Source organism: Ornithorhynchus anatinus, chromosome 13 (genome assembly GCF_004115215.2).
Source record: "Ornithorhynchus anatinus isolate Pmale09 chromosome 13, mOrnAna1.pri.v4, whole genome shotgun sequence".
Taxonomy (NCBI): Eukaryota; Metazoa; Chordata; class Mammalia; order Monotremata; family Ornithorhynchidae; genus Ornithorhynchus; species Ornithorhynchus anatinus.
In genome coordinates this window covers 37,501,648-37,529,291 of record NC_041740.1, presented here as the reverse complement: position 1 = coordinate 37,529,291, position 27,644 = coordinate 37,501,648, and the positions used below count along the sequence as shown (strand labels likewise).

General features: G+C 49.6%; 1 protein-coding gene and 2 long non-coding RNA genes across 5 annotated transcripts in view; all 3 read left to right on the top strand.

The window, feature by feature from the left end:
- The window catches only part of LOC103170811 (fucolectin-6-like), a 28,690-nt gene extending 14,171 nt beyond the window's left edge, over positions 1–14,519 (top strand). For 2 of the 3 annotated variants that reach the window (XM_029077828.2, XM_039913979.1), the window contains 8 exons: positions 3,106–3,254; positions 5,188–5,473; positions 6,837–6,991; positions 7,848–8,133; positions 10,820–11,104; positions 12,792–12,937; positions 13,692–13,733; positions 14,272–14,519. In XM_029077828.2, coding sequence (XP_028933661.1) covers positions 3,106–3,254; positions 5,188–5,473; positions 6,837–6,991; positions 7,848–8,133; positions 10,820–10,841 — 898 coding nt within the window. In that variant the 3' untranslated portion in view covers positions 10,842–11,104; positions 12,792–12,937; positions 13,692–13,733; positions 14,272–14,519. Of the gene's footprint in view, positions 1–3,105; positions 3,255–5,187; positions 5,474–6,836; positions 6,992–7,847; positions 8,134–10,819; positions 11,105–12,249; positions 12,938–13,691; positions 13,734–14,271 lie in introns of all 3 variants that reach the window. The other variant, XM_039913978.1, reaches the window with a different exon arrangement.
- A 3,484-nt stretch (positions 14,520–18,003) lies between these two features.
- On the top strand, positions 18,004–20,347 carry LOC120638780. The gene is made up of 3 exons (XR_005660721.1): positions 18,004–18,150; positions 18,966–19,034; positions 20,117–20,347. It is a non-coding gene; the product is annotated as an uncharacterized LOC120638780 (long non-coding RNA).
- A 2,029-nt stretch (positions 20,348–22,376) lies between these two features.
- LOC120638775 lies at positions 22,377–26,906 on the top strand. Its single transcript, XR_005660714.1, has 3 exons — positions 22,377–23,334; positions 24,888–25,057; positions 26,863–26,906. It is a non-coding gene; the product is annotated as an uncharacterized LOC120638775 (long non-coding RNA).
- Positions 26,907–27,644: the final 738 nt, after the last annotated feature.

Genomic DNA, 27,644 nt, shown 5'->3' with positions numbered 1-27,644 from the left:
CTGGCAAGTGGCAGAGCCGGGGTTCGAACCCATGACCTCTGACTCCAAATCAGGAGTTGAGTTGAGGATTGAGACTGTGAGCCTCACGGGGGACCGGGACTGGTCCAATCCCATTTACTTGTATCCACCCTGGCTCTTAGTACGGTGCCTGGCACATAAGTACTTTACAAATACCCCAATTATTATTATGGTCTGTGGGAAAGCCCTCAGTGGAAAGAGCCTGGGCTTCGGAATCAGAGGTCATGGGTTCGACTCCCGGCTCTGCCGCTCGTCAGCTGTGTGACTGTGGGCAAGTCACTTCACTTGCCTGCCTGAGCAATAGCAGCAGCAGCAGCAATAGAAATAGATTACTTACTGGGTACAATAACCTGTATCTAGCCCATGGGTAGATTCAAAAGAAGCGCAACATATGTTGGCTGCCCACAAGGAGCTCATACTCTCGTGAGTCTAAGCAGAAACTCTCCTAGCCCGAGGTTCTGCCTTCTCCTGACCTGTCCTTTTCTATCCCTTTCTGAGCCTGAAGCATGGGTGGTGATTTCCCACCCCTGTGACCACGACAGGTCATAATGAGGAGTGGGCTGAAAAAGAAGGGATGCAGTTGTAATTGTCCAACCATGGTCGCTGGGAGGTCCCTGGTGGTCCCCTCTTGTCAGGTCTCCACAAGCATGAAGGACCGATAGACTGTAAGCTCTTTGTGGGCAGGGAACGTGTCTGCCGACTCTCTTGTATTTACTCTTCCAAGTGATTAATACAGTGCTCCGTTCACAATAAACGGTCAACAAATACGATTGATTGACCAAAAAGCTTCAGGTCATGCAGGTGGGTTTTTGTTTTAAGTGCCAGGGCCTCGTGGCTGTCCCCTTGGGGCGTGGGAGTCCCCAGGGGTGAAGGGGCAGAGTTCAGCATTGATCCTTGGACCCGTCTTCTAGCATCCACTGGGGGAATCTCAGACCTATTTCTTTTCTTTCATCCAGAGCCCAGTGAAAGCAGAAAGTAGCCCACTGACGATAACAGTGTCTCCTCAGGTCAACACTCAGAGGAATCAGTCTACCCCCACTCTAGCCACTCCTTATATTTTGCTTGTTCTCACCGCTGCTTTGGGGCACTGGACTGACTGGTTTAGCTTCATGGCGACATCCCCTGAGCAAATTTTACGCATCAGCTCCATCTCTTTCCCAGTTGCAATAGGGTTTCCTTGGTCTGTGCCCAGACACAAATCGCCTCATCTTTCTGCGCTGCTGGTAGGTTCTTAACTGTCACCTGGGGAGAAGAGGGGGTGTTTGAGGGGCAGAGAGGAAAGTGAGTCAGAGGGGAGTCAGGAGCAGCTGGGTGGAGGGGAGGTGTTTTCTTAGCCCTTCCTGGTTTATTGTCCCTGGTCAGACAGGGGCTGGTGAAGAAAGGAAGTGGTCAAGCAGCTGCTACAGCCAGAGGGGAGTCAGATGTGCTCAAGAGAGTACCAGAAAATTGCCCAGACCTGGACCCCTCACCAGATTCAGAAGTCGCATCCCTTCTGAGCAGCTCTTGGCTCGTTGGAGCTCACAGCAAGCAAAGAGCCACCCACATCCACTTACATCTTTTGGACCGTAATAAAATCTCTTGGTCTCGGTTCAGTATCATCAAGGCCCAGCTGAGCCCGGTTCATCCCCTACTGTCGAGTAAGAGGCAGAATGGGTTTCTCTCTGTAGCCGTGAGGGTCTGAAGATATTAACGACTGGACTCGGAGGTGGGCGGTTTATCGGACACGGGCTCCTTCACTCCAGTTACCAGCACGGTGGTCTCCCGCTCCCCATAGCCCACCACCCGCCGCAGAGAGTGGGCAGATGGTGAGTGGGAGCTCTCTCTGCACTGCCCCGGCCTTTTCCCCTGTGACTTCTCATCCTCTCACCTGGTTGGACACCAGGAGCCTAGGAAGTCAGGCAGGTCTTGGCCTGTAGGAACCAGACCCCACAGAAAGGAGGATATTTCAAGGTTAAAATGGAGGGAGACAAGCAAGCAGGTCCAGGGGACCGGCACATTGGACATCAAAAGGCCCCGTTGCCTCTAAATGAAGCGGCTAGTGCCTTTGATGTCTAGTGGCTACTGGGCCTGGGGGAATTGGATCATTCTGTCCCTGGCAGGTTAGATGTATCGGCTCATTAGGCCCCAGGGGGTGAGGTGGGATGCTGTCATCTCCCCTTGCCTCTCTCCCTGCCCTCTCCCAGTGTCACCTCAGTCATTTCCCTCTCCCTCAGGTCCCTAATCTGCCTGGTTGGGAGGTAAAGGCCGGTAACTCTCTGAGTCAGAGATGCAGGTGTGCATGGCTGAAAAACATTCATTCCTGAGCTGCCTGGCTAAAAGTTTTCTCTGTTCACTGGTTCCGGCGACTTTACTACGTCGTGCCTGACTTAGTCGGGAACGGAACATTGCTGAAGCCTCCCCATCTCAGTCTCCCTCGGGTGTTTGGCACTTTGAGAAGGGGCCAGATGGTCATCCTGTTCTCCAGGAAAGACAAGTTTACTCACGGGTCAAAGGACAGCCTATTCCCTTTCTCTGGGGCAACTTATTCCATCTGGGAAAGTCCGGTGTCTACGCTGAGACCATATGCTGGGGCAGGTACGACGTGGGCTCTTCTGTCTCCTACTCATCTCTTCACTGGGTTTGGACGCCTATTCACCTGGAGATGATCAGATCTCATAGCTCAGCGTCCAGCTAGGAACTGCTCAATTGTCCAAAAAATCCCCAGGAGTAGACCAAGGGATTTTCCAGTTCCACCCTTCAAAGATTCCCCTGCAATAAGTGGCAGCGAGTAGGGGCAGTTGTGACTGAGCTCCATAGAGCTAATGGTTGAGATCCTGGAGCGAGGAAAGGAAGGAGCCTTTTGAGGATGCCAGGCTCTCCTTTCTCCTCTAGTCAATGGGAGAGAGAGAATGCCAAAGCCTCATAAGCGGTATTGGGTGGTCCCCGGTGGGCTATGAGGGTCGGGGGAAGAACAGGGAGATGGGGGGCAAGGCAGGCGAGTGAGGGGTTAAGGGGAGAGATTTCACCCTGATTTTGGAAGGCATCACTCCACATCGCCCCACCCTTCATGGTACTGCCAGTCTCAATGGATACTCGTTTCCCTTCCAGATGCGGCACAGTCCCCTCCAGGAACCTCAGCGGAACAATCATCCTGAACTGCGGTGGGATGCTGGGCCAGTTCGTGTCGGTGATCATCCCCGGGCGGATTGAGTACCTCTGCGAAGTGCAGGTGCTGGGCAAACCTCTGGAGGATCCTGGTAAGTTCTGCCCCAAGGCGCCTGGGTGAGCATCACAGCCATTTTCCACCCGGGATGCCCGTGTTCTAGAAGACCATTCAAGTCTCAGGCAACAGTGGGTGGACATGGGATTGTCTGACAGTACGGTTCTGACCCCCAGCCCCCCCACACCCAGGCCTTTCTCTCTGTCCCACATCTCGTCTCAAGAGATGCTCCAGCTGGGCCAGAGGTTAAGGGTCATGTGAAATTTAGCCAGGACCTTTGCGAAGGTTTTCAGAGAATGCCTGCAGCCTCCCAGTCTTCCCAATTCTGCCAAAGTGAATTCCTGACATTCCTCCCTTGGTAAATTAATGGGAATGATAAACCCCTTGGAAAAGTTCCACAGGAAAATTGTGGAGTCAGGGCATTGGCGACAAGGGACTGGCCCAGATGACCTCTTGTGGCCCCTTATATCCCTAAGATTCTGTCAATCTCCAGACAGATCTTCGGTCTATACTCCCATTGTCCAGTCTGGGAACGAGGCTCTGCTCAATCTTCCCCTCCCCTTTTCCCCACCTGGCATTCCCAATTTTCCTTGAGATAGTTCCATTCCCTTGGGGGGGCCAGAACACTACAGACACCTGGGATGGGAGAGTCACCAGTAACTGCCCTGAATTTCTTCCCATTTCCCTTCAAGATCAGCATTTAATTACATTGTTGCTGATGACCCAAGTAAGTACTGAGAAGCCTCACTTCCTTTTCTTCTCTTTCTGTCTATGATTTTGGTCTCAGCAGTTCAGTGTGCCCTAAAGTTTAAACTTCTTGCATCGAGTTCCTGGGTTCAGTGGCCTTTGTCGTTATCTGAAAAAAGCATTCACATTTCATTTTCCTGCTGGGGTTTCTCATCAGGGCACCCTGAGCCTAGCTTTCTCCTTCTGGAGAGCAGAGCAGACCTCACATCAGAGTCCGAAAGGGGCAGAACCAATTCTGACCAACTTTTTGCTTTCCTCGTATGAGGGCAGAGGCTCTGTGAGGGATCATCAGCTCCAGCGCAGAGGGCAGGTAGCAGGGAGAGCCAGGGTGACACCAGAGAGCAGGATCGGGCCAGCCACGCTGCACCTCAAGAGATTTTTTTTATTTCAAATGGTAAAGTGCCCACTATGTGCCCGACGCTGTACTAAGGTACGAGCTAATCAGGTTGGACTCAGCCCACAAGGGGCTACCAGTCTTAATCCCCATTTTACAGATGATCCCTCAGATGAGCTGGGGCATGGAGAGGTGAAGGAACTTGCCCAGGGTCACACAGCAGACAAGTGGTGGAGCAGGGATTAGAGTCCTTCTGACTCCCAGGCCTGTGCTCTATCCCCTAGGCCACACTGCTTCTTAGAGATTGTCTAGCGTTGCCCTGGGTGACTCCACAGAAGGGCAGAAGGGTCAACCGTACAGTGAGGAAAAGTACATGGTGGATTTTAGGGAGTCAGATGGCCAGAGCGTAGTCCCTGGAACAGAGGAGTTTCGTCTTCCAGACGAGGAAAATCCAAGGTCCCCTCCGCTCCTAGGGAGCACACACCTTCTCAAAAACAGAGGGGAGAATAGTACGGATCATTTTTCCTCCTGGCCAAAGTTCTTCTGCAGAAGTAAATCATTTATCTGATGGTCAAATGTTAAAAGATACGGGCTATTCTCTGAGTTATAGATCGTGTTTTAAAAAAGCACAGACTGCCAAGAGCCCATCTAAGCTTTAGGCATTTCACAGCATCTCAGGGGCCGTATGTCAAGCCTATCCAGGGATCCGTTGATTCGTCAGTAGACTTTCCTTCACCCTGGGAAAGGAACGCACTTAGTAGTTATAATAGTAATAATGATATTTAAGTGCTTACTATGTGTCAAGCGGTCTAAGCGCTGGGGGGGTAGAGGATTTGCAGGTCTCCTTTATCAGCCGCGGGGGCTCACGTTTCTGATTGCCGTCATCCAGATCCGGATCTGGCCTTGGGAAAGAGCACCTCCCGGTCCAGCACCTTTGATTCCAGGGGCGACTCCAAGAATGCCATCGACCAGTCTCCATCAAGCAGCTTTACCCGAAACCACTGCACTCATACCAGGAAGGACTACCAGCCCTGGTGGCGGGTGGATTTGCACTCCAGGGCCATCGTGTCTTCCGTCGTGATCCTGAACCGAGGAGACCGCTGCCAGGAGAGGATCAACGGAGCCGAGATCCGAATCGGGGACTCGGAGCTGGAAGGGGGCAGATATAACCCCAGGTAACGTTTTTCTCCTCCAGCCCAGGGGAAGGAGGGAAGCGAGTAGTTGGATCGAACCGGCAGGGGAGGAAGCCGGTCTCCCATTCAGTGCTTCTCACGCCTGAATTTTAGACGGTGACGGCGGGAATGCAGGAGGACTTAGAGGGGAGGGCGGTGTTCTGAATCAAGCAATCAGTGCTATCTGTGGAGTGCTTACTGTGCTCAGAACACTGTACTAAGCGTTTGGGGGAGTACAGTGCCATAGATTTGGTAGGCACGTTTCCTACCCATAAGGAGCTTACAGTCTTCCGGGGGAAGGAGACATTAAATTATGACGATGTACGTGAGTGTCGTGGGGTTGAGCGAGGGCTGAATTTTTAGTGCTTAAAGGGGACAGATCCAAGTGCGTAAGTAATGCAGAAGGGAGGGCAAATGAGAGAAACGAGGGTTTAATCAGGGAAGACCTCTTGGAGGAGATGTGATTTTAATAAGGTTTTGAAGCGGGGGAGGGTGGTGATCTGTCTTGTATGAAGGGGGAGGGAGTTCCAGGCCAGAGGGAGGGTGTGGACAAGAGGTTGGCGGAGAGACAGACAAGTATGGGGTACAGTGAGTAGGTTGGCATGAGAGGATCTGAGTGTGTTGGGGGGGTTGTAGAAGGTGATAGCGATGAATGAGAGATTGTATCCGCAGACTAGGTCTATCTCCCCTTTGGCGTCGATGACCGGTAAAGCTGCCTTTAGCCCCCGCCCCCGTTGCCCACACGGCACCAGAAGTGGTGAAATGAATGAGTGGGAATCTTGAGTTGGTGATGTTCGGCGATGGGACTCAAGGGTGTCCCAGTCCTCCAGCCACCTGTTCCAGCCTCCAAGCCAGCCCCACCATCTGAGATACCTCTAGACTGTAAGCTTCTTGTGGGCAGGGAACTGGTCTGCCAACCTTGTTATATTGTACTTTCCCAAGCTCTTAGGTACAATTCCCTGCACAGAGTAAGTGCCCAATAAATATCATCGACTGATTGAGAATATTTGTTTTGGGCGTTCACTAAGTGCCAGATGTGGTGTCAAATCCACCAAAGATCCAGGCTCTGCCCGCTAGGAGCTTACATTCTACGTCAACAACCATCTGAGCATCTACTGTGTGTAGAGCAGAGTATGGAGTGTTTGGGGAACAAACAGAAGACGTGGGTTACAATCTCGTGGAGGAAATTTTGTGAAAATGTGATAATTAAAAGATAAAAAAAAGTAACTAGAAAATGCCTAGGCGTCCTGCTGAATGAGAAATTTGGGGACTAGCCCGGGAAGGCTTCCTGGAGGAGGTGGCACTTTTTAGCAGGGCTTTGAAGGAGAAACTCCAGCCCAGTGCCTGTTCATTTGGTTCCTCCCAGGTGTGCTGTGATATCCTCCATGGGCCCGGGGGAGGCGGCTGGATTTTTCCGCAGAGGGATGAAAGGCCGCTACGTGAGTGTGATCGTTCCCCACCGACGAGAGTATCTCTCTCTCTGTGAAGTGCAAGTTCACGGGCAACCGGGGCCATACGTAGGTGAGCCCGTTCCTCCAAGTACCGGTGTGTGGCTGTTGGTTCCTTGGGGCTCTTAGCCTTAGCAGGCTCGATCTGTTTTCTAAAGTGCTCAGAAGGAGCCCTGGGACATCTGAAGGCTAGGGTTGCCAGTCGATAAATCGGCAAGAGAACACACGGGCTTAAATTAATCGGAGACAGGGGTTTCATTCACTGGGCTAGACAAAACAAGTGACTCTTTATTCCCCTGACTGGAAGCTTCTGGATATGTCCCATCCTCTGAGGGAGCTCCTCCAGCACAGTGAGATTTAGAATATCCCCTTCCGCTTTTACGGCCTTGCTAGCCCCAGCCAGACTTACGGTGAAGGGTGTTTATTTTTCGGGGGGAAGCTGAAGAGATCCTTTACAATCACTACAGTTAGATTTGACCTCTCATCTCTGTGAATATCTTCTGTAACATTTCAACTCCTAAAAGTTCTGCCCCTGGAGCTTGCCGTCAGTTGAACAATTGTGGATTAGGGTTGGACCTGCAGGAGGGGACGGGAGAGCTGGTGAGCAGTGGGTTGGTGGTGGGTGAGTTGCGAGGGGAACCGACATCGGAGGTCAGTCAGTGGTATTTATCGAACACTTAATGTATGCAGAGCACTGTACTAAGCACCTGGGCGAGTACAATGTAACAAGTTGGTAGACATATTCCCTGCCCACAAGGATCTTACAGTCAAGTAAAGGTTAGGAAGGTTGGATGCAGGACGGAGTCAAGATTCCTCTAATGTAAACCTCGAATCTTGGCAGAAGTCTGCCTCTCTGTGGTGAAGGAAAATTTCCACCATCGCACTCCCGCCAACTGACCGTCGGGCAACTGGGATTCTTGTTTCTCCAGGGTTGAACGTGGCGATGGTGGGTACGTCTTCCCAGTCCAGTACCCGCGATTCCCGAGGGCTCTCCCAGAAAGCCCACGACGGGTCCTCAGGGAGCCACTTTGTGAAAGGACACTGCACGGACACCAAGAAGGAGTATGGTCCGTGGTGGATGATCAACCTGAAATCTGCATTCGCCGTGTCTGATGTCGCCGTAACCAACCGAGGAGATTGTTGTGCCGAGAGGATCAAAGAAGCGGAGATCCGAGTGGGGAACTCCTCAGAGAATGGGGGCCAAGGCAACCCCAGGTACTGGTATCTTTTTTGTTCAGGGAGAAGACTCTGGAACTGAGTCCTCAGGGTAGACTTTCTATCCCCCTTGGGAGAACGTACATGGTGATGTGCCCCCTCCTCCCGCTCCCCCGTTCCCCTCGAGGCTCAGGGAAGATGCTGCCAGTGCCCCTTTTGGGAGAATGTGCCTAAAGATGGCCCCTGAGGGAGAGTACTACCAGGCTGAGCCTCTCCTGTGGCTTTTCCTGTCCTTCCCCTGATTTGTGATGATGATAATGATGATGGTATTTGTTAAGCGCTTACTATGTGCCAAGCACTGTTCTAAGCACTGGGGTAGATACAAGGTAATCAGTTTGTCCCACGTGGGGCTTACAGTCTTAATCCCCATTTGACAGATGAGGTAACTGAGGCACAGAGAAGTGAAGTGACTTCCCCTAAGTCACACAGCTGACAAGTGGCGGAACCAGGATTAGAACCCATGACCTCTGCCTCCCAAGCCCACGCTCTTTCCACTAAGCCAAGCTGCTTCCAGCTTCCAGGACTCCAGTAAGCCTAGTTTTACAACCACCAGCGTCAAGCGGCAGCCATCGGTCTTGGTGCCTGATGCCCCCTCTCTCCCCCCTCGGCCTCCACCATCCAAATAATTATAATCATTATTATCGGACCCTCTCCCTGCAATCTTTATCTTCGGTGAATTGGTCCTTTTTCAGATGTGCAACAATCTCTTCCATGGCTCTTGGGGAAACACACTTCTTCACCTGTGAGGGGATGATAGGGCAGTATGTGTCCGTGACCCTACCGAGGCGGAGAGAATACCTCAGTTTGTGTGAAGTACAAGTGCTTGTTCCCTATGGTAATATTTTTTTTCCCTCTGGTATCTAAGTGCTTACTGTGTGCTACGCGCTATACTAAGCGCTGGGGTCGATACAAGCAAGGCAGGTTGGACACAGTCCATGTCCCATATGGGGCTCACAGTCTTAATCCCCATTTTACTGATGAGGAAACTGAGGCGCAGAGCAGTGAAGTGACTTGCCCAAGGTCACACAGCAGACAAGTGGAGGAGCCGGGATTAGAATCCAGGTCCTTCTGACTCCCGTGCCACATCCATGCAGAAATATGTGTACATCTTCAGCAGCAGCAGTCCCTGAGGAGAGGGTTTTTTTTGCTTCCATGAGGACCATTTGGCTCCTTGGATTTATAAGACCTATCGCCACTGGAAAGGGCACGGAACTGGGAGCCAGAAGATCTGGGTTCTTGTCCGAGCTCTGCCGCTTCCTGGTTGCGTGCGCTCAGACAAGTCACTTATCCTCTCTGTGCCTCTGTTTCTTCATCTGTAACATGAGGATAAAATACCTGTTCTCCCTCCTTCTTAGGCCTCGAACCCCTTGTGGGACAGGGAGAGCATCCAATCATATTATCTTGAATCTATCCCAATGCTTAACATGAGGCTCAGCTAATGGTAAGCCCTTATTAAGCGTTATTATTGTAATATCCAAGGCCAGCCAGTTGTGCTGCACTTCGGAAAGCATAATTCTGGGCTGACGTCGGTTCAAATATTTCTGTAAACGAAGGGTGCTTCCGTCTTCCTTGGGCAACACAAACTAGATTGTTTGGTAACATTACTCTTCAATTTGGAGTTATACTTGGTTTCGGTCTACCAAGATGCAGTGTACAGACAAGCACACATTCCCACACTCCCACACACAGATTGTTTGAAAAAGTTCCTAAGATAAGTCATTTTTGTTTGGCAGATAATGACGGTACAAGAAATGATGTTCATTTTTTTGCCTGAACGATTCCAGTTCAATTTAAAGACCTGCAAAACAAAGACCCTCCTTCCCACCGTATTTTCGAAATCATTAGACATCTAAACAGCTGAATTTAGGACCTTGAACTCTGAGCAAACCCTAATCTCCACGTTTTTGAAGATGCCCTGGCATAGCCAAGGACAGTCCTGAAGAAAAGTTTTTGAAGGTGTCAGTCCACACGAGTGTTGGACCGCTGGCCCATCTCCAGGTTTTCTCCCCCTTCCAGGTTATCTGGAGTCAGAGTAGTGACAGAGCTGGAATGGAGCTGAAGATGCTCATCAAGCCCGATTCCCCTCCCACAGTTCCTTCCTCCACCTGGAGGCAGACTGATGTTGAACCTCAGTGGAGGAGGATGTCTTTGCTGAGCTCAGATGAAGTGACTAAACCTAAGTCTGTTCTGCTTTCGTCTTCCCGGGAATGGCCGGGCCCAACAGGGGGATGAAGGAAATGGCAAGGATGGATTGACCTGTCTGGGGAGACGTAGAAACAAGGATTTCCCGGGGCAGCCGGGTGTGGGCCCGGCTACCTGGAGAATGGGGGTCAAGAGGGAGAAGGAGCCCCGGGGGGGGCATAAAGGGATGGTCTTCACCTTTCTGCCACTTGGAGAACCTAGGGTATGAGCCCAGCTGTGCCGGTGCTGCAGATCAGCCTTGAACCTGGTCTTCCAAGGGTGCAAGATTCCATGGGAGGCAGGAGACACTGGGAAGCTACGATGCCAAAAGCCACGGAGGAAGCCACTGCCTCCATGCACTAATTAGGGCTCTTGAGGGCTGAAAGCAGGACTCAGAAATTCCCTATTTCTTCCACCCCCGAGGAGAAACCCCACCCCACCATGCCACTGATGCAGTGAAACATCAGACCGCCCTCTTAAAATGTTTCTATTTCTGAATTTCCAGGTCCAAATTTAGCACTTGGTAAAGTATCCTCCCAGTCCAGCATCAAAGACAGGAGAGGGGAAGCCAAGAAGGCCAACGACGGCATTCTGGAGAGCAGCTTCTCCGGAGGATTCTGCACTCACACCAGAAGAGAGGTTAACCCCTGGTGGATGGTGGATTTGAATGAGTCCGTCAGCGTGACGACAGTGGTGGTCACTAACCGGGGAGACTGCTGCGGAGAGAGCTCAACGGGGCCGAGATTCTCATTGGCAACTCATCCGAGTCGGGTGGCACAGGCAACCCCAGGTAACCTCGGCCAGGGCACGTGGACGGTGCCGTTAGGATGGGTGTTGAACGAGTCCTTGGGACAGGAGCGGGAGAGATCGGTCTGGGAGCGGATCTGTATGTTGCTTTCTTGTTGGCATAGCCGAGATCCCTCCTGGCAGAATTCCTTTCAGCCTCCTCCGTTGGAGATTCTCCCAGCCCAGGGTGCTGCCAACCCATCTCTCTCTCTCTCTCTCTCTTTTATGGTATTTGTTAAGCCCTTACTATTTGGCAGCTACTTATATTACCTCAGTATTTAGTACAGTGCCTGGCACATAGTAAGCGCTTAACAAATACCATTATTATTATTATTATCATTGTTCTAAGTGCTGGGGTAGGAACAAGCTAATTAGGTTGGACACAGTCCATGTCCCCAAAGGGGCAGACATTCTTAATCCCCATTTTACAGATAAGGTAACTGAGATACAGAGAAGTGAAGTGAGGTCACACAGCAGACACGTGGCAGAGCCGGGATTAGAACCCAGATCCTTCTGACTACCAGGCTCGTGCTGAATCTGCTAGGCCACTCTGCTTCTCTCTTGGTAGAAGGCAGGGTTCCTTGAGCCCCTTTTGAGCCCCAATATCTCCTCCGAGAGGCTTTCGCAGCCTAAGCCCCACTTTTCCTCATTTCCCTCTCCCTTCTGCATTGCCCTGACTTGCTCCCTTTGCTCTTCCCGCCTCCCAGCCCCACAGCACTTATGTACATATCTGTCATTTTATTCATTCATTCATTCAATCGTATTTATTGAGCACTTACTGTGTGCAGAGCACTGTAATTTTATTAATTTGTATTGATGTCTGTCTACCCGCCTCTAGGCTGTAAGCTTGTTGTGGGCAGGGAATATTGGGCAGGGAATGTGACTATTGTTGTATTGTGCTTTCCCAACCTCTTAGTACAATGCTCTGCACACAGTAAGCACCCAATAAATATGATTGAATGAATGATTGAACGGGGATTTCCCCAGCCCCTTGACTACTCCAGGAGTGGGGTCCCCAATCCCATGCGCAATTACTCAGCCGACAGACCGGGGTAGCCGCGAATTTGGCCCTGCTTTGAAGGCCTGATCTCAGGAAGATGAACTCCTGTTTGGGTGGAAGCCTGGAATGGCTATCCATTTCCTTTCCAGATGCACCAAGATCACCTCCATCGACAACGGAGTGACGGTCCCCTTCTACTGCGGGGGCATGCGGGGACAGTACGTCACTGTTACCATCCCAGGGAGTAGAAGAAATATCCTCAGCCTGTGTGAAGTGCAAGTGTTCAGTCTGCAGAGCCTAATGAATGGCGAGTACCGAGGCTCTCCCAAGCATTTAGTGCAGTGCTCTGCACAGAGTAAGCTCTCAGTACTACTGATTGATTATCATTCCCAAGGAAACAACCTCCTGGGATCTCGGGAGAGTGGATCCCAGTTCAGGAGTATAGTAAACTCCCATTACAACGAACCCCAAGGGGAAGAGCAAAGCCATTCATTAGTTTTTATGAACTTTGACTAATGAAACTTCATAAAACATAGTACTTAATTAAAGGGCTAGACTCCACCTAACCACAAAGACATTTTAAGATTTGGCAGGATTAAACTTGTAAAAAAAAAAAAAAGAAACTTCTCTTACAAGCACTACATAAAGTGAGCCTGCAAACCAGATCCTAAATGGGTAACTTTGCTTCCAGCATCAGAAAAGAGAGCCATGATTCTGCCACTTCCAGTCAGCTGACCCGGTCTTCCTGGACCGTGGTTTTGTTGCTGGCTGGCTAAACTCAGAAGATGAAGCTGGAGAACCTTTCCTGGATTGTCATGGAGGGCTACTAGTGTGGAGGTGAGTGGACAATGGAATAGAAATAGAATGGAAAACCAAGAGCTCCCTAATTTATTGCCCCCCCCCCCCGACCCCAATCCCCTCCCACTCCAAAACCCAAATGGTCATTAATGGTCAGCCAACGGTCAGGTCACAAGTGGCCTTTTTAGAACTCTCCTGGGTACTTCATTTTAAATTATTTGCTTATCTGAAGTTTATTCTGAACTTTTGGCCTTTGGGTTTCTGAGGAGGACTTTGAAATCTGCCCTTGAAAATGATCAGCTTGCTACCATGGAGTTCATTACAGTGAGAATGATTTTTTTTTTTTTTTCCTGAGGGAGGAAGAACAAGGAAATACAAATGCATGGCAGGATCTGGTTGGCTCTGCCTGAGTCCAGCCAGAAAAGATCTGGGTGTCAGAAAGTTTCCAAAGCCCAAAATAAGTCGGTGTTGAAAAGTTGCTACTAAACAAGAAAAATGACAACAGGATATAGCAGCAGCTGTAGGGCATGCAGTGAGCAAGGCACAATTTTCACATTAATGAATCATCCAGACTCTTATTAGCCATTTTCAAGACACAAGAACAAGGGTTAAAAGCATTGCGGTTATTTCCTGCCTAGCTCCCAGTGTTCTCATCCTGTCCATCCCAACACCGTGCCAGACTCTTCTCTCACAAACAAATTCAAATCTAGGTGTCTTACCAAATATTGATTATTTTCTCAACTTTTGCTCTTTTTTCTATTCCAATGGGCATCTCTGTCTCTTTTTCCCATAGGAACCAGTGACAAAGACTCGGAGATCCCTCCGCACATCTCAGGTAAATATTAAGAAGCTGTGTTCCCTCAGCTCTTTCCATGATTCTCTTCGCCCCCATGGTGCAAGCTGGGTGCCCTCGCCTATAGGACCCCCGTCTAGCAGCTCTACCCTTGAACTCTGAGGTGGAAACTCCTTCCTCCATTCCGTCGGCTCCACGGGGGATCCGTCTTTCCTTGTGTGGGTGGATCTGCCTGTATAGGTCCTGTGAGCCGTAAACACGATTCTAGGATTCTATCGCTTGAGGGTAAATGTGTTTTTACTAGACCTGTCCCATATCACCCTTTTGGCTTTAAACTGGGGTGGCCAGAGTGACCCAGAGGATATTGGGAAAGCACCTCTTCCCACCCCTCCCAGCCACATCCTCTTATGGCCCCTACCCACTCCCCCACCATTCCTCCTCCTTCCCACTGGTAATTCCCTTTAGGGCTGACACCTATTTAGAAAAATTAGGTTTTCAGAGTTGTTGCCCAGCTTTCCCTGGTTTCCTTGCTGGTTGCAACATCCATTTGCTGACCAAATCTCTCCGCTTTCTTCTCAAGGGCATAATTTAGCGCTGAAAAAGCAGTCTTTCCAGTCCAGCTTTTTTGATGAGCTGGGGACCCCCGAGAAAGCCAACGATGGGTCTTTATTAAAGTATTATCTGAACGGGTCCCGCACCCACACAAAGAAGGATTTTGAGCCGTGGTGGATGGTAGATTTCAACGCAACATATTCCGTGTCCACTGTGGTGATCACCAACCAAGAGCACTGCTGTTCAGAACGCATCAGTGGTGCGGAGATCAGAATCGGGGACTCCGCTGAGGATGGTGGCAAAGCAAATCCCAGGTCTGAGCCCAGTGTCGGGGTGGGGGAAGAAAAGAGGCTCAGGGAGGGGTTGCCTAGTGGATAGAGCATGGGCCTGGGAGTCAGAAAGACCTGGATTCTAATCCTGCCTCTGCCACTTGTCTGCTATGTGACCTTGGGCAGGCCACTTCACTTCTCTGTGCCTGTTACCTCATTTGTAAAATGGGGATTAAGACCATGAGCCCCAAGTGAGACAACCTGATTAACTTGTATCTAACACCATATTTAGTGTGGTGCTGTAATAGTAAGTGCTGAACAGTGCTTGGCACATAGTAAGCATTTAACAAATACCATCATTGTCATCATAAAGTGAAAAAAGAAGAAAAGCTTTTGTGGGAAGAGAAGTGAGCTTCAAGGATTGGTTGGGTGGAGGGTCAGCCTTCTATATCAGGGAAGAATCCCGTCTAATGCGTGCCCAAATCATCACAGGCTGGGTGGGGTCGCAAAAAGAGGCTGAGGGTGGGGTTGGGGTTAGGCGGGGGCAGTGCAGAGTAATTCTGGCCTTTTGGAGTCCTCAGCTCTGGACCTCCAGCCTGATAAGGCAAGGAATGCAGAGGAGGCGGGTACGGGGCCAACGGGAAGTTGATTCTTGGGTTCCACTTGGGCGGGACTTGATGGTAATGGGGAATCAGGGAGGGGTCCGGTGGTGTGGCCTTTGTGGGGCAATTGGGTGTGTCACTGTGGGTCGAGGAGGCTGCGCTGGGTGTTGGTAGAAGAGGATGTGTCGTCGTGGGACCGGGAAGCTGTACTGCGTGTTGGTTGAAGAGGATGTGTGTTGAGCCCACTGGGAATGCTGTTGGAATGCAGCCTGGGAGGTTGTGTTGTGGGTAGGTGGGAAGTGTGTGTTATTGTGCAGCCCGAGAAGAGCAGCTTGTGTGCAGGATGGGGAGGGTGTGTTGTGCAGATTTGGAGAGGTGGTTTTTGTGTAAGGGGGCGGTGTGTTGTGCACGCTCTGAAGAGAGTGTGTTACAGTGCAGCTGGGGAGGAAGCTATCTGCCAAGGTGTAACTAAGAGCAAGCTGATCTACTTTCCTTCTAGCTGTGCCAAGATTCATTGCATGGTGCCAGGGGAGACCCTTTCCTTTAGCTGCCGGGGGATGCAGGGCCGGTACGTGACCGTGGTGGTCCCGGGGAGGGAAGAATTCCTCAGCCTGTGTGAAGTGGAGGCCTACAGCCAGGTGGGGCTGTCTAAGGGTGAGTAGTTGCCAGGTCCGCTTTCCCCAAGTCTTACAGATCGTCAGATTGTGTGTTCCCGGCCAACTCTCCCTAGCATTTAGTTTAGCGCTCTGCACACAGTCAGCGCTCAATAATTTTGATCTCTCAATAGCTCGATCCACATGAAGGGGGAAAATAACGTCGAAGAATGGATTTCCAGCAATCTCCAGCCCCCTGGACCGACGTCCTGGGCCAGCCCCCACACCGGCAACATCCACCGTTGGGGCAGGGGGTGCTGTGTTATGGAATTGTCACATCCAGGAGATCAGGCCACTTGCAAGAGCGTCACAATTTCTTTGTCTCGGGAATTTCCTTTCTTCCCGCTCTGTCAAGAGCCTCGGGTTTCTTGGGATAACTGAGCACCAGTCTTCAACTGTGCCGATGACATCCTTCTTCTCCTTGAAATAGATGGCTCTCCCCTCTTACCCTTTAAGCACTTGATCTTCACCCCGCCCTCAGCCCCACAGCACTTAGGTTCACATCCATAATTTAATTTCATGTCTTTCTCCCCTCGTAGCTATAAGCTTCTTGTGGGCAGGGAATGTGTCTATCAACTGGTGCATTGAACCCTCCCAAGAGTTTAGTACAGTGCTCTGGACATAATCAGCATTCAAGAGAGACCAGTGATTGATTGATTGGTTTGAGGTCAAAACCAAGATGGGGGTAGCTGAGATTTGGAATGACATTTTGGAAACCCTTAAGCAAGGAGTCTTGACCTTGGTCTGTGAGGCCCTGGGGCTAACCTTTATTAGAATCTTATCATCTGTAGCATCATCTTTGAAAACAGAGTGGGGTAGGGTGAGTGTCGTGTATGTGAGAGAGAGACAGAGAGGGAGAGATAGCTGGGATGAGTGTTCATTTAACCATTCGGGGGGCATAATTTACAAATGCTGGAAAGGAGTAATATTCCTCAGGAAACAGTTGCCAAGCAACTGTTTTAGCACAAGAATCCTAAAAATAAAAGCTAAAATAAGCCCCCAATTTTTGAATCTTGATTTCTCTCTGAATCTTTAAAAAAGCAATAAAATTCCATAACTATCAAGTTTCATGCCTTTTCAAACGGAAAATTCCCGACCATTGAACTCCTCCCTTTTCTCTCCTGGGCAGGCTAACATTCCTCTCCCTTGTCTTTTAGCACCGTCCAGGGAAGAGGATCTATTCCAAGATGACCCTAAACCCTCAAGTAGGTACAGTGGAGAAATTTGCCATTTTCCATCATCATCGGGGAGTTTTTATTTGTTGGCTAGGTGGTGCTCCAGAGACCTGAGGGGGCTGTAACATTTGGAGAAGGATCCAGTTGTCCTGCAGGAACTGAAGAGGTGATGCAAGAGAGTTTTCCCATCCATCCAGAAAGTGATCAGAATTAATCTGTTCCAGAAACCCAGGCATCACCCACGTCTTCCCCTGTCTCCTCCCCTCCCTTGGGCACCCCACAACTCTCGCTGCAATGACTCTGGGGAGCACTTGGGTGACACATGAGTAAAAACAGACCCTAGGGCAAGGTAGGAGGAGAAGGTGAAGCCACCTCGGGCCACTGCCCGTCGCCTACATGCCACACGGTCAACGTTCCCAGATTGCTTGCCTGCTCCATTATACTCCTCAGGGCAGGATGGAACCACAGCTGCTTCCCAGCTTCCTTCTCAGATCCTTCCCATTGGAGTCCAGCTGCAGGCAGTGATGAGGAGATTGTTTGCTAGTAGCTGAGCCAGGAAATGTGGGAGATGAGGCAGAGGGGGCTGGGTCTGCGGATGAAGGGGAGAGCCAGCTAGCCGACTCTGGGGTCCTGACTGCGGCTGCAAGACACCCGTCCTCACGACCCAGCCATTCTCCACCCTCACCCCGGGTATACACACGTTACACACATGCTGCATCTGATAGGTCCCCCTTAGAGGTGGCAGTAAGACTCCCCTACCCAGTATAAACCCATACTGACTGAACATGTTTATGCCATCCCCCCTCCACATCCCCACAACATGGGAGAATCATGTTCACTTCTCCCTCTCGAGCCCAGCGGAGTGATTCTCTTGCCCCCTGAGAGCCAGGGAGACCAGGAGTTCCTTAGTGACATGTCCCATTCTTGTATTCCAGCTTCCAACCTAGCCCTCAGGAAGGAAACTTCCCAATCCAGCATCTGTAACAAGGGCAGATCTTCTTATGCGGTAGAGGAACAGATTTCACCCAGAACTCCTGCACGCACACGATGATCGAGAAGAATCCCTGGTGGATGGTGGGTTTGAAATCATCCTTCAGCGTGACCTCTGTGGTCATCACCAACCGAGGAGACTGCTGCCCCGATCGCCTGAACGGAGCGGAGATTCGAGTCGGAAACTCACCCGTGAAGGGAGGCAGGACCAATCCCAGGTATTCTCGTTGGCTCTAGGAAAGATCACGAGGCCAGCCGGGACTGTGTATGTTTTCCTTTGCTGGGATTTGAGCCCACGATTGACTATCAAGTCTACAGCTGAGGCCAAAACTGTCTATATCCTTTCATACCCTGGCGGGGATAAAGAAACCGTTAATATGTCCTCCCTGAGGCGGGTCCCGGGGGTGCCGGAGGAGGGTGCCTCGGGGGGATTGGGGTAGCCCGTCAATCAATTAATAGTACTTATTGAGCACCGACTGTATATTAAGCACTTGGGAGGGTACAGTTGAATTAGGAGACGTGATCCTTGCCCTCAAGGAGCTTACCCTAAAGTAATTTACAGGTAGGAAGAAGAAAGAGGGAATATAAAAGTGAGTTAGTGCTTCAATCATAGAGTGTGTAAAGATACTACATAAGTGCTACGGAAGGTCATGAGTACACAAGTGTATAGGTAACGCTGAAACGTTTGCCGTACTCAGGTGATGTCACTGGCACCCCAAGCTTCTGGAATCACCGGCTTCAGGTGATTTGAAGAATAAAGCTCAGCTCTGCCCTCCAGGAACTTACAATGTAATGTGATGGACAGACAAAAGTTCCTTACAGTTCAGCGGCGCAGGAAGAACGACCAAACAATCCACCGGTCGTATTTATTGAGCATTTACTGAGTTCAGAGCACTGTACTAAGCACTCGGGCGAGTACAGTAGCAAAGTGTGCAGGCTGGATCGTAGTAGAGTAGCAAGGTGAGGTAGGAAGGTACAACGTGATTGTTGGACATGAAGAGGGATCTACTTAATGATATGGGTTGCTTTCCAGATGTGCCACCATCGTCTGCATGGGCTTCGGAGAGACTCGCTCCTTCCGTTGTGGGGGCATGAGCGGGCGGTACGTGACTGTCACCATCCCAAAAAAGGAAGAATTCCTCACCCTGTGTGAAGTGCAAGTCTTTGGGTCTTAGCCTTTCTCTCCGTTGAGGGTAGACGCGTTTACTACAGTCAGCTCGCGACTTGATAAGACGGTTTCATTTTCCAAAAGATGCACTTACACCCTCCCCGAAGGAAGAGGGACCAGGTTGCTCTGAGACCTCCCTCCCAGATGTCAAGTTCTTTGGGGTGGGCCTGGGGTCTTATCGGCTCATGAGGACCGTGCCCCAGGGGTCTGGTCTAAACCAAGAGGTGTTGGCTGATGGACGCCCCCAGGGCTTTCAGAGCCACTTGGAGGAGAATCCAAGCTCCCCGGTTGATTTAACCGTAGTTTGAGGAGAAATCACTGCTTTTCAATGCGAAGTACTGAAATCAATTTTCGGTATTAAACTCTGGCTACTCTTCTGTCCCATAGTTGTTGTTTTTTCTATTAAATAGTAGCTCAGCACTGCTGAGAGTCCATGATGTCTGTTCTCAGTGATAATAGTAAGGGAAGATGCCCACGTACTCACTCTCTGTCATCTCTAATAGGCTACCTCCATTCCTGCAGGCGTTCGGATGAGGGGAAGCAGGAAAGAGCTGGAGTCAGAGAGTAAGATGGCGTGAGGGAGGGGTGGAGAATGCTATAGGGTCAAGTCCGGAGCTAGGCGAGAGGATGAGAAAGGTCAGAGAGAAGAGGGACGAGGGGTAGAGGGGATGAGGGGGAGACAGAGTCCTTCTGTCTCTCTCTTCTCAATCCCTCTCAGAATTATCCAGCAGGCACTATAGCTCCCAACCTGCACCTGGAAATGTAGCTGATCTTGCCCTTTCCCCACCACATCCTTCACCTGTCATAATCAGCACAAGGGAAGGTGACGAACCAAAATGTATGTAAAAGTAGTGGTATTTTTAAAATCCTTTCTATGGGCCAACAGTTGAAATCAAGATAAACAGAAAGGACACTTACGTGACTTGCCTCAAGTCACATAGCGGGCAAGTGGTATTAGTCCTGTACTCTATCCACCAAGCCACGCCGCTTCCTTGTGGACTTTGGAAGCCTTCTAGGATGGCACCGAGGAGCACGGTTCGACCCCAGGAATCATCGAGGCAACCCACCCCCTTCTCCTATGTGAAGAAGGGTCCCAGGAGGGGATGCCCCAGAGAGACGGAGAGCTGCGGGTCCCACCCACCTCACCCACCCTTCCGCCACCCGGCCGCAGAGTCGGACAGTGTGCCACCCGGGTCTTGGTGTGCGAAAGGCAGAGGGAGAGAGCAGGTGAAAACAGGTTGTATTTTCGTTACCCTATTTATTTTGTTAATGAATTGTACATCGCCTTGATTCTATTTAGTTGCCATTGTTTTTACGAGACGTTCTTCCCCTTGACTCTGTTTATTGCCATTGTTCTTGTCTGTCCGTCTCCCCCGATTAGACCGTAAGCCCGTCAAATGGCAGGGACTGTCTCTATCTGTTGCCGACTTGTTCATCCCAAGCGCTTAGTACAGTGCTCTGCACATAGTAAGCGCTCAATAAATACTATTGAATGAATGAATGAAAGTTGCGATCCGGGAGTGAGCAGGAGGCCTAGTCTCATTTCTCCCTCCTGTTCCCTTTTGATTTGTAAATCATTTGTACCCATCTCCCTCAGTAGATTACAAACTCCTAGAGACCGGGAAACGTGTCTTGCTTTCACTGTACTCTCCTTAGTGCTTAGTACAGTAGAGAAGTAGCATGGCCTGGGGAAAGAGCATGCACCTGGGAGTCGGAGGATCTGAGTTCTAATTCTGGCTCCGCAACTTGCCCGCTGTGTGTCCTTGGACAAGTCACTTCACTTCTCAATGCCTCAGTTCCCTCATCTACAAAACGGGGATTTGATAGCTGTTCTCCTTCCTACTTTAGACTGTGATTCCCGTGTGGGACCCGATGATGTTGTATGTACTCCAGCACTTAGTATAGTGCTTGGCACATAGTAAGCGCTTAACCACACTTATTATTACACTGTTTTGCACTCAGTAAATATCCCTGCTTGATTAAAGAGGTCAATTAGGAAGTGGGGGGAGGGGGAATTGGGGAGAAGGGAGAGGATTGTCCCAGGAGTCAAAAACAAGATCTCATCTGAGGGAGTCCCACCGGTTGGAAAAGACCCCCACCACTCATTTCCCGCTGGCAAAGAGGCTGCAATAGCCAGGGCTGAAATAAGTGGGGAGGGAGGAGGTGAGGTGATCAAACTAAAGTGAATTTGGAGCTCCCAAAGAAGCCCCTGTTAAGTGCTAATTAACATCTCAAACCTCCCCCTCTGGGGCAGGATGACTCTGACGTTTGGTGATTCCGGCCAGAGCTGCATTTTTTCAGTGCCAGCCGAGCCCTGAGGGCCACCCCCGTTGCTTCCTTTCATTTTTTATAGGGTATTTGCTAAGCACTTGCTTTGTGCCAAGCACTGTACTAAGTGCGGGGGTAGATCAAGTTAATCAGGTTGGACACAGCCCTTGCCCACATGGGGATCACAGTATTAATCCCTCTTTTACTGGTGAGGTAACTGAGGAACAGAGAATTTGAGTGATTTGCCCAAGGTCACACAGCAGACCAGTGGCGGAGTGGGGATTAGAACCCATGTCCTTCTGACTTCCAGTCCCTTGCTCTATCCACTAGACCACACCACTTCTCAGTGCTTTTAGGGTAGCTGCCCCGGAGGTCACCTGCCATCTGCCCACTCGCCCCCAGCTAGGGCCAAGGGGCTATCGCCATCACCGGTAGACTTGTTCGTCTCCCTCTGTGGTGGGTGAGTCTGTGGGATGGGGCCAGGGTGGCCTGTGCTGGGAGGGGAACCCTAGGTAGGAGACTGGGCTGGGTAGAGGCCTGGGACAGAATTTTTAAAAAACTGTGGTATTTGTTAAGCGATTACTGTGTGCCAGGCACTGTTTCAGGCCGGGATTCTGAGATCAGAAGATGCAGAGGGTCAAGGACCCAGGGCTAGTAGACTCCACGGGATGGAGAGAGACAGTGTCGGGGCAGGGCTGTGGGTGGGAGGGTGGAAGTTGAGAGAAGTTTCCCGGGAACAAGCCGTCCTTTCCACTGCATCAGTGAGTGCTTACTGTGTACGGAGCATTAGTTGGGCAGTTGGGAACAAACTGTAGAAATGAAAGATATCATCTCTGCCCTTGAGGATTTCACTTTCTGCGTCACCCTGATCTGCTCCCTTTATTCACACCCCCCTCAATCCCACAGCACTTACCTGCATATCCGTAATTTATTTATTTCTATTAATGTCTGTCTCCCTCTCTAGACTCATTGGGGACAGGGAATGTGTCTGTTATATTGTACTCTCCCAAGCACTTAATGCAGGGCTCTGCACACAGTAAGTGCTCAATAAATATGATTGATGGATATCTAATGAGCTCAGACCCGTACACCTCCACGTTCCTGGGTTCCCCTGGGGAATATGGACACCGGTGTCTGTTGGGCCAGAGAACGCATACCCTTTGAAGAGAAACTTTCAGAAGTGACTTTTCTAGATGCAGCTTCAATCAATCAAAAATATTTATTGAGTGCTTTCTATGTGCAGAACACTGTACTATGAGCTGGGGAGAGTACAGTATGAAAGAGTTAAAAGACACGTTCTCTGACTACAAAGAGTTTGCAAACTAGAAGGGGAGACAGACCCTAAAATTAATTCCAGGCAAGCAACCGAGTATAAAGATACATATGTATGTGCTTGTGCTTGCTTTTGCTATTGGAATTTTCCTATAATGAATCAGTGGTATCTACAGGGTACTTACTGGGTGCAGAGCACTGAACTAAGCACTTGGGAAAGGACAAAACAGTTGGCAGACACAATCCTTGACCTTGAAGAGTATAGAGTCTAGCAAGGGAGACAGATATTAAATTCCAGGTGGAGGGAAGCAACATACATATGTACCGTGGAGGTTGGGGCGGGTGAGTACCTAAGTACATAAGGGTGAGACTAAATGTATGGGTGAAGCAGGCCAATGGGAAAATAGAGTTGTGGAGGGATGAGAGTGTAGTCAGGGAAGACTTCCTAGAGGAGGAGATTTCTTCCTCTTCCTCTGATGAGTGCATGATTCAAAAGCATATAAGAAAAAAACACCTCACTACTCAGAAAATCAAGTGTCTCACTGGTTCTCCTTGGATGAGCTGGATTCGCTGGGTCGGAAAACGTCCTACACACCATTCTTTCATCACAGGACACTGGGAACAGTGGGAGTGACGATGCCGAACCAGCACACGTTGTCGACCTCGTAATCCGGTCCACCGACAGGCCACTGAGGTGAAGGGGTTGGGTCAGGGCGGGGAGGATGGGGTGATTGTGCCAACTCAGATCAACCCCGACTATTCCAGTGGTCAAAAGAGTCGCATTCATAATGCCAACTCCATGGGCATGATGGGGTCAATGGCCCCCACCTGTTAGAGCTGGATTACCAATCTCTCACTCTGGGCTTTTGACAAAACCTGAGGATTTTCTAGTCGGGGTTGTGAAAACCCAAGATGGTGGCTCTCTGGCCTGTTAGCTCTCTGAAGCATGTCCCCTGCCAGTCTCCCCCTTCCCTGCCCTGCACTTACAGTGAAAACTTAGTACCTATGCCCACATCATACATTAAAAACAATAACTGAAGGGAATGTCATCCTGAATGGTCAGATTGTGTCAGAAATCCACAATGAATAAATCAGTCAACAAATCCAGGTGATAGCGGGTCAGAAATGAGAAGGCAAAAATAAAACAATATCATTTTCAGGGCTTATTGTCACAAGTCCAATCTTTTCCATTCAATTTTAAAGAGAATTTTAAATTTTAAGAATTTTAAAGTTTCTTGCTCCTCAAAAGAGGATGGTCCTTAGAGGGGCTGTGTCTGATCTGGTTGTATTGTATCATCTTCAGCACTTAGCCCAGTGCTTGGCATATAGTAAGGTAAGATGTGAGACAGCCTGATTACCTTGTATCTACTCCAGCACTTAGAACAGTGCTTGACACATAGTAAACGCTTAACAAATGCCATCACTATTATTATGAGAATTTTCCTCTAAAATTCTCAAAAGAATTTGAACACACATCAACCCAGATGCTTCCCATAGCTTGTTGAGAAATTTAAAGCCAAGATTTCTCCTGATGTGGAAAAGGATATGTGAGTTTAGACACCTGGGATTCAGACACAAGAAGGGGGTGATTTGATGCTAAAATGGGATTTCATTTGTCAATCAGTGCAATTTAGATAGAAGAGATGAGCGACCTGCTGGCCCAAAGAGACCAATTCTCCCAAGTATCTATTACGGTGCTCTGCACACAGTAAGTGCTCTGGAAATGCCAGTGATTGATTGAGCAGGAACTGGAGGCAGGAGCTTGATAGGGGCTTCATTTGTGTAGCACCAACACACACACACACACACACACACACATAAATGACAAGAGCTGTGTCTGATCTGGCTATACGTTTGGTATATTGTAAATGCACCACAAATCCCGCAATTATTATTATTATTATTATTCTGTAGGTGTTGAATCTGATGTATTTACTAGCAATTTCAAGGGGTTGCCCTAGACCGTTTTGGTTCACCCCTAAACTGAAGTCACTGGGTGAATTATAACTTTTAGCTTCCTTGAGTTTCTTCCAAACCAGCCAAACACTTCTCCATCTGTTAGCTCTGGTGGGGTCTAACAGCTCTCTGAAGACCACCCATTCGCATCTCCTGAGTCCCGGGGACACCAAGACCATTAGCTTCCCCGATAAGATGAAATGGTCAGCTAATGTTCTCCTCCTCTTCCTCCCAAGCAAGGCAGATGAGGGATGTCACAGTCTGAAGGAGAAAAATGGTTGGTCTCACTAGGTTCCCGGCGATAGACCCGTAGGGTCTGTCAGAAACTCCCTGAAAAAATCACTAGCTGGGCTGTGGAGAGTGAGGGAGGAATCGCCGTGCCCTGGACACTGCCGCAGACATGGTGTGGTTCTTCCCCTTGCTGCTAGGGACCGCCTTCCCCGGAACGCTGGGCAGAGGAGGTGAGTACCTGTCGGGGCAGCTGTTGTTTCTCAAGAACCCTGATAGAGACCAGTGCAGACTCTGGGACTCAGTGGGAATTATTCAGTGGCTTTTATTGAATGCTTGTAGGGTGCAGGGGACTGTACTAACTCCTCCAAGAGGCCTTCCCTGACTAGCACCTCCTTTCCTCTTCCCTCTGCATCACCTTAACTTGCTCCCTTCATTCATCCCGGCCCCAAAGCACTTACGTACATGTCTGTAATTTATATTAATGTCTGTCTCCCTTCTAGTCTGTAAGTCCACTGTGGGCAGGGAATGTGTCTGTTTATTGTTGTATTGTACTCTTCCAAGTGCTTTGTAGTGGAAAGAGCACGGGCTTTGGAGTCAGGGCTCATGAGTTCGAATCCCAGCTCTGCCACTTGTCAGCTGTGTGACTGTGGGCAAGTCACTTAACTTCTCTGTGCCTCAGTTCCCTCATCTGTAAAATGGGGATTAAGACTGTGAGCCCCACGTGGGACAACCTGATTCCCCTGTGTTTACCCCAGCGCTTAGAACAGTGCTCTGCACATAGTAAGCGCTTAACAAATACCAACATTATTATTTGTAGAGTGCTCCACACACAGTAAGTGCTCAATAAACACGAATGAAGTACTGAGCGCTTAGGAGAGTACAATACAACCGATCGATATGATCCCTGTCCTCAAGTAGCTTACAGTCTAACGGGAGAGACAGGCATTAAAATAAATTACAGGTAAAGGAAGCAACTGAGTATAAAGACATACTTTATACTGAGTATAAAGTGCTGTAGGGGTTTAGGGTCGGGAAGTACCTAAGTTCTTAGGACTAATGGCATGGGAGGGAAAGCAGGGTGGAAAACTAAGAATTGATTGGTCAGACAGTATTTACTGAGCACTTACCATGTGCAGAGCACTGTTCCTAGTGCTTGAGAGAGTACGATATAACAATGCACCTGCCCCAAACCAGCTTACAGTCTAGAAGGCGAGGCAGACGTTGATATGAATACATAAAGCTTTGTTAGCAAACACCTCTCTGGAAGGAGAAAGTTGGAAGCTGCAAGAAATCAGGTACTGGAACAGCATCATTATTCAACCCCTCGGGGAACCATTGTGAGGTTCTTACATTATGGACTGTGGAAAGGCCAGGGCCATCCTTTGAGATCTGTTCTCTGGAACAGCCATCCAGAGACTGGAGAAAAATCAGTCTTCTCAGCAAACCCTATTAGACTGTAAGCTACTTGAGTGCAGAGAACATGTATCTTGCTTCTCTTGTACTCTCCCAAGTGCTTAAAGCTCTGTGAATACTGAATAAATTCCAGTGAGTGATGGTTGATTGCCTGGACCCTGTTGAGATACAGTAGAAACTAAATGTTACCTGTGAGTTTTCCCAGATACAGTTCATTATTTACTATCACTGCTGAACTTCAGCTGCCCGGTTAGGCAAGTCCAGGGAGTTAAAGGCGGGACAGAGAGGGACCTTGAGGGGGGAGAAGCCCATCACCCACAGATGGCCACCTCTAGGACTGGGACTGGGGCTGGAGTGGGAGTATAATCAGGAACCCAAGACGGAGTGGATGGGGAGCACACAGAAAACAAAGGATTGGATTTGGAGAAGGCGGTAGAGCAGGAAGCAAGAGGAAACCTTCATTCATTCATGAAAGGAAACAGGAGAAATGCTTTTGCAATTACTATTATGGTCTTTGTTAAGCACTTACTATATGCCAAGCGCTGTTCTAAGCACTGGGGTAGTTACAAGGTAATCGGGTTTTCCCACGTGGGGCTCACAGTCTTAATTCCCCTTTTTACAGGTGAGGCAACTGAGTCACAGAGAGGTTAAGTGGCTTGCCCAAGGTCACACAGCAGACAAGAGACAGAACAGAGATTAGAACCCATGTCCTCTGACTCCCAAGCCCGTGCGTTTTCCACTAAGCCACGCTGCTTCTACTTTAGGTAATAGTAACTGACTTGGCATAAGTAAGTGCCTATGTCAAAAGGTACATCCCAAGTGAACAGCTGCTGCCCCTAATGGGCTCAGGAAAGCCCCATCGGGAGACCTCCTTCCCCAGTTCCCGGGAAATAAAAAAGCTCCACAGATCCATGCACCCAAAATGGGTAAATAAACCAGAAAATGATATGGAGGTCATAATGGACCGCAAGATAACTGTGAATCGGCACTGCAGTGCTGTCAAGAAAGCCTAGGTGCTTTCATTCTCTTCTCTGGTCCCTTTCCCAATCACCTTCCCACCAGTTTTTCTTACAACTTCCCCACACTGCCAACTGAAGTTATGTAGGAAATTTACTTTGCTGGTGATTACAGATGCCGGTAACTTCAAAGGAATAATTCTTCTTTGAACCAGGCCTCAAGGAGATGCTCGGGGGTATGGTTACAGCATTGGTAAGCATTGCTTTCTTTTAATGTTACAGGTTCTCCAGTTTCCCTCTTTCCCATCTCACATGAGTCTATGGTTGGGGCTGGATTAATACCCATTCACCTGGATTTTCCCCTCCTCTAGACTGTGCAGGCCCCAGGCACACATCTTCCTCTTCTTCCTCCAGCTTTCTCCCATTTCTAAAGCTCATAAACTGGCCA